Source organism: Temnothorax curvispinosus, unplaced genomic scaffold, assembly GCF_003070985.1.
Source record: "Temnothorax curvispinosus isolate PA1 unplaced genomic scaffold, ASM307098v1 QBEX01017762.1, whole genome shotgun sequence".
NCBI lineage: Eukaryota > Metazoa > Arthropoda > Insecta > Hymenoptera > Formicidae > Temnothorax > Temnothorax curvispinosus.
The window spans coordinates 1-4,778 of NW_020227542.1; the positions used below are offsets into that span (position 1 = coordinate 1).

General features: G+C 28.7%; 2 protein-coding genes across 4 annotated transcripts; one reads left to right on the forward strand and one right to left on the reverse strand.

Annotated features, from left to right (window-relative positions):
- The first annotated feature begins 32 nt into the window (after nucleotides 1–32).
- LOC112467690 (putative nuclease HARBI1) lies at nucleotides 33–2,068 on the forward strand. 2 transcript variants are annotated; one of them, XM_025036408.1, is made up of 5 exons: nucleotides 33–132; nucleotides 209–266; nucleotides 361–497; nucleotides 596–706; nucleotides 1,045–2,068. In XM_025036408.1, exons 3-5 carry the CDS (start codon nucleotides 363–365, stop codon nucleotides 1,978–1,980), a joined length of 1,182 nt encoding a protein of 393 aa, XP_024892176.1. In that variant the 5' UTR covers nucleotides 33–132; nucleotides 209–266; nucleotides 361–362; the 3' UTR covers nucleotides 1,981–2,068. The 2 variants fall into 2 exon arrangements, with proteins under 2 accessions (XP_024892176.1, XP_024892177.1); XM_025036409.1 differs by lacking the exon at nucleotides 209–266.
- Nucleotides 2,069–2,118: 50 nt separating this feature from the next.
- On the reverse strand, nucleotides 2,119–4,731 carry LOC112467691 (trihelix transcription factor GTL2). 2 transcript variants are annotated; one of them, XM_025036410.1, is made up of 4 exons: nucleotides 4,413–4,731; nucleotides 4,044–4,214; nucleotides 3,678–3,794; nucleotides 2,120–3,456 (listed from the first exon to the last, which is right to left on the reverse strand). In XM_025036410.1, exons 1-4 carry the CDS (start codon nucleotides 4,495–4,497, stop codon nucleotides 2,834–2,836), a joined length of 996 nt encoding a protein of 331 aa, XP_024892178.1. In that variant the 5' UTR covers nucleotides 4,498–4,731; the 3' UTR covers nucleotides 2,120–2,833. The 2 variants fall into 2 exon arrangements, with proteins under 2 accessions (XP_024892179.1, XP_024892178.1); XM_025036411.1 differs by lacking the exon at nucleotides 3,678–3,794 and having other exon boundaries at nucleotides 2,119–3,456.
- Between the last annotated feature and the right edge of the window lie 47 nt (nucleotides 4,732–4,778).

Consider the following 4,778-nt stretch of genomic DNA (forward strand, 5'->3'; position numbering starts at 1 on the left):
TTAAGTTTTTCTATGGGTGCGTTCGTTTATGCAGCGATTAGCACGTCTACTGCGTTTCTCATCTGCGAGTCACATGACACAATTTACCGAACGAGTGTCTGCGTGAATTGGATGCTCAAGATTGTAATTGGAGTGCGTGTATAAGTAAAAAAATGTCAAATAAACATGAATTATTATTTGAATAAAATATAATAAAATTTTAAAATAGGAACACAATACAGAAACACAAATCATATTTTGAAAATATTTGTCTTTTATTTAAAGAGGTTATGTATATTAATTTTGATTGTATATATTGTAAGATATTAATTTTTTTTTAATATCTTTAAGCAAATTTTATTTAAAAATTTCAATTTTCAGAAATGGCGGATGGATTTAGAATGGACAATTTAATTTTTTATAACATTATTGATCAAGCTATGGATCTCATTAATAGCTCAGATTCTGACTCATTATCAGAAGATAGTTCTGATGAAGAGCTGCTGTTATTGGATGATGTTAATATTGTTTATTTAATTTATTAATTTAATTTATTAATTTTAACATTTTAAATATATACACGCATACATTACATCCATTTTTTGTCTACATGCAGGAGCAGGAACGTATAAAAGTGCAGAAAGTAAACAATTATTTTCATACAATTTCTGTAATGCATGACAAAACATTTCAGTCACATTTTCGCCTTACGAGAGGTTCTTTCGAAGTAAGTATATATACGTTAGAAACATTGTAATTTAAAATTAAATTATAATAATATAATTTTAAAATAATAATTTAATAATAATAGTAATAATATTGATAACAATAACACACTAAATATGAATGATATATATTTTTAATATATGTTATTAATATATTTTATTAATGCAATTAATAATATATATATATATATACATTATATGTGTATATAAATATATGTAATAAATATATATAAATTATATATGTATATATTTATTATATATTATATAATTAATATATTTATAATTTAATAATAAATAATATTAATTAATTAATAATTTAATATTAATTTAATAATATTAGGTTGTCAGAAGAGCAGTTGGTCCTATTCTTGAGTCTAATAATAATAATAATAATGGAGGTCATCCTAATGTACCTTTGGAAAAAGCAATATTGTCAACTGTGTGGTTACTAGGAAATCAAGATTCTTTTCGAGAAGTTAGTAATTTATTTAATTTAAGCCCAAGTACTGTACATAAATTATTTTACGATGTATGCGGTGCTTTGTGTAATATGATAAATGAACACCTACACTGGCCAAATCAAGCAGAATTCCAAAATATAAGACGAGAGTTTAACGAGTTCAGAGGACCAAATGGTTTCCCAGACGTGATATGTGCGGTTGATGGAATGCATATAGAAATTCCAGCTCCAAAAGATGATGCTATGAGTTATTATAATCGAAAAGGATTCCATTCGATTCTTTTACAAGGAATGTGCGATGCAAAATGTAAATTTATTGACATTTTTGTTGGATGGCCCGGTGCAACTCATGATGCTCGAATGTGGAGAGAAAGTCCAATTGGTCAGGCACTTGCAGAAAATCCAACACTTATACCAGAAGGAGCTCATATTTTAGGAGATTCTGCATACACTTTAACCCCTTATTTATTAACACCATTCCGTGATAATGGGCATTTGTCTCAAAGGCAAAAGTTTTACAATAAAAAATTAAGTTCAAAGAGAATTGTCATTGAGCAAGCATTTGGAAGACTAAGATGTAGATTTAGAAGATTAAAATATTTAAATATGTCTCTCATGAACGAAATGAAAATAGTTGTTATTGCTGCTTGTGTTCTGCATAATATTTGTATCCGATGTAATGATGAAATAGATTTAAGTGACGACGAACCTGAAAATGATGAGAACCGGAATGAAGACAATGCCATTTGTGAAGCGGGTAATGATAAAAGAAATAGAATTGCTGATATTCTGTGGACAAATAGAAGATATGAATAAATTATATTTATTAATTTTATAACATTTCGTAAGTATGTAACAGGTACATTATAAGTATTGTCAATAAAGTGAAGTATTTTCAACAAAATACATTAGTATATATATTTTCAATATATGACAACATATTTAACAGTCATAAGTACGAATCTCTTAACATAAAATATAAAGATGTCTTAATATTATAAGAACATACTCAAACACCACGTCCTAAATCAGGACATAAAATGTCATTACGATAACTTTTGGACATTATATCAAAAGTCATATAAAACGTCTTTATGATTTTGAATGTGGTGTTATTTGGATAACATTTGTATAATATACAAAAAACGTTAGTATTGTATTGAAACATTTAAGAACAAAAAAATAAATTGTATCTAGATCATATTTGACTTAATGACAAAAAATGTAAATATTAAAACGTAAGACATCTGAGACCAAACAAAAAATCCAACTTTATCTAATGAGATCATACTTAACTTTGAAACATATAAGCATTAATGCGGGGTCTACAATAGCAGTCTTAAAGTCGTACGTCGTAGAAATTGATCAATCACAGTTGAAGTTCAGAAGAATAATCGATTGTAATTGGTCAATTTCTATGACGTACGACTTTAAGACTGCTGTTGTCGACCCCGCATAAAAGATATCTAAGATGTCTAAGAACAAAAAAAACGAAAACTTTATCTGTGAGATCAGGATATTGATCACGAAACTTTTCTAAAGTGAAAGAAAAGTAATAAAAAAAAAGTAACGACGCACGTAACAAATCAACATATTTAAGTTTTTAATATCAACGTCTTTGGCATGTAAAATATTATGAAAGTTTTTAAGATGTTTATGGCATTTATATTTATGTAGTGCGATTTTGTTGTAAATCTTTCAGGACAGTAACAAGATTGTTTATCGCTTCAATTTTGTCTGTTGCAATTTTTTTTTTATCTTCCCAAATTTCTTTCTTCAATTGTAACGATTGTGATTTCTTTTCCTCGACAAGTCGTAATATTTCTTCTTGAAATTGGATTTTCTCTTTCTTTAATGTCCTTCTTTTTTTTGTTGGTAAAATATTTTCTTGGATATCTACCTGAGTCTCTTCTTGATATGTGCCAGCTGAGTCATCCTTCAAGGTAAGTGTTTCTGGTTTAAAAGTTGAACCCAGGGATTCCTTCGGAGGATTTACACTCTTTTTCTCCGCAAAAACTTCATGCATTTGATGGAAATATTTCCAAGTGATGGCACTTTCGCCTGTTCGTTTCAATTTACTTACATTCCGATTGTAAGTAACTTGGAGATTTTTCCACTTGTTGACCAGATCATCTTTTGTTACTTTGTAACCTTTTTCTTCAAAAACTTGAACAATTAAATTCCAATATGGTGTCTTTCGGCTATTTGGGTTTTCAAACTTGTCATTCATACTAAGACGTTGTTCAAGTAAAAGTTGTATTTCTGCGTCTGTCCAACTCTCTTTAGTGGCATCTAAAATTGAAACAAAGAATTATTTTACTTATAAAACTCATAAATATAATACTTATGTATATCTTAGGAACTCCAAAGTAACTGCCACAATTAATTTCTTTTATTATATTTTGTGTTCAAATTTTTGTGATAATTTTTTTAATTTTTCATAAAATAGTTTGATTCAGTTTGCCAATCATTTACAATAAAAATAATATAATTTTATTTGCTTCATTATTTACCTTTTTTATCTATAAAATTTAAGTTTGGAAGTGAAGATGGAACAGTAGCAAGTGAAAGTCCAGAAGTTGTTATTGAATTCAAATCAATCAAATTGAAAGCTTGAGGATTGTTGATACCTATAAATTGTGATAGTGCAAAGGAACATAAATATATATAATAAAAAAATCATACAATAGTTATAGATTAAAGAAAATATAATATCATAAAAATCACTAATTTATACAATTCTATAGAAACAGAAATTATATTAGGAAATACTTTACCCCAATTGATGTTCTAGCTTTATCACTAATATTATAATATATATTTATTATTATATCTACATTAAAATCTAAATATTTTTATTTTATGATTATTGTACATACCTTGTATTGTTGAAGTTGTTGGTTCTGACATTACAAGCATCGGAGAAGTTGAAGGTTGTGTGCGTATAACATTTTCAGGAAGTGATGATGGCAGGATTGAAATGTTATTTAATGATTTCTCAGATCTTTCCAAATTAACTGGAGATGAAGTAGCTTTATAGCCAGGAACGACTGTAACAAAACTGTATCTGAGATAAATTCATAAAAACAAACCACAAAAAGTTACTGAATTTGTTTATACAAAACCCATTTTTTTCAACAGATTACTTTAAATTTATATTCTTTATAAATGTGCATTTTTAGGTTAATTTAATCGCAAATATGAATTAAAAGACTTCATAGTTTTGTTGCATTACCAGTATTACTTACCTTGCATTACTTTTACTTTTGTGGGATCTACTTGGAGGAGTTTTTCTCCACCTTCTTTATTCTGAACTTTTATAACATAACTCATGTTGAATTAATTTTTCAAGTAACGCTCAACCGGCTTAATGATGGATACTTTTCACATTCGTTTACGCAGTACTGCGAGCAGAGCATCCAGAGCAGGACCTCCGAGATGGCTGCGCAGATAGGCTGCAGCTATGCTTAAACGAACAACAAACTGCGCTGCAGTCGGTTGTACAGGCGGAGTAAACGAACGACATCTGCGACATTCTGCGGCAGTCACTGCATAAACGAATGCACCCTATGTGCCAAGGCTCATAGCGGTTACGACGAGCGTTATGCTTGTAT

Coding starts and splice junctions, on each gene's coding strand:
- LOC112467691 (XM_025036410.1), bottom strand. CDS start 4,497: ATGAGTTATGTTATAAAAGTTCAGAATAAAGAAGGTGGAGAAAAACTC. Junction 3,795..4,043: donor AACAACTTCAACAATACAAG/GTATGTACAATA, acceptor CACAATTTATAG/GTATCAACAATCCTCAAGCT. Junction 3,457..3,677: donor AAATTTTATAGATAAAAAAG/GTAAATAATGAA, acceptor TTTCAATTTTAG/ATGCCACTAAAGAGAGTTGG.
- LOC112467690 (XM_025036408.1), top strand. CDS start 363: ATGGCGGATGGATTTAGAATGGACAATTTAATTTTTTATAACATTATT. Junction 498..595: donor AGCTGCTGTTATTGGATGAT/GTTAATATTGTT, acceptor GTCTACATGCAG/GAGCAGGAACGTATAAAAGT. Junction 707..1,044: donor TTACGAGAGGTTCTTTCGAA/GTAAGTATATAT, acceptor TAATAATATTAG/GTTGTCAGAAGAGCAGTTGG.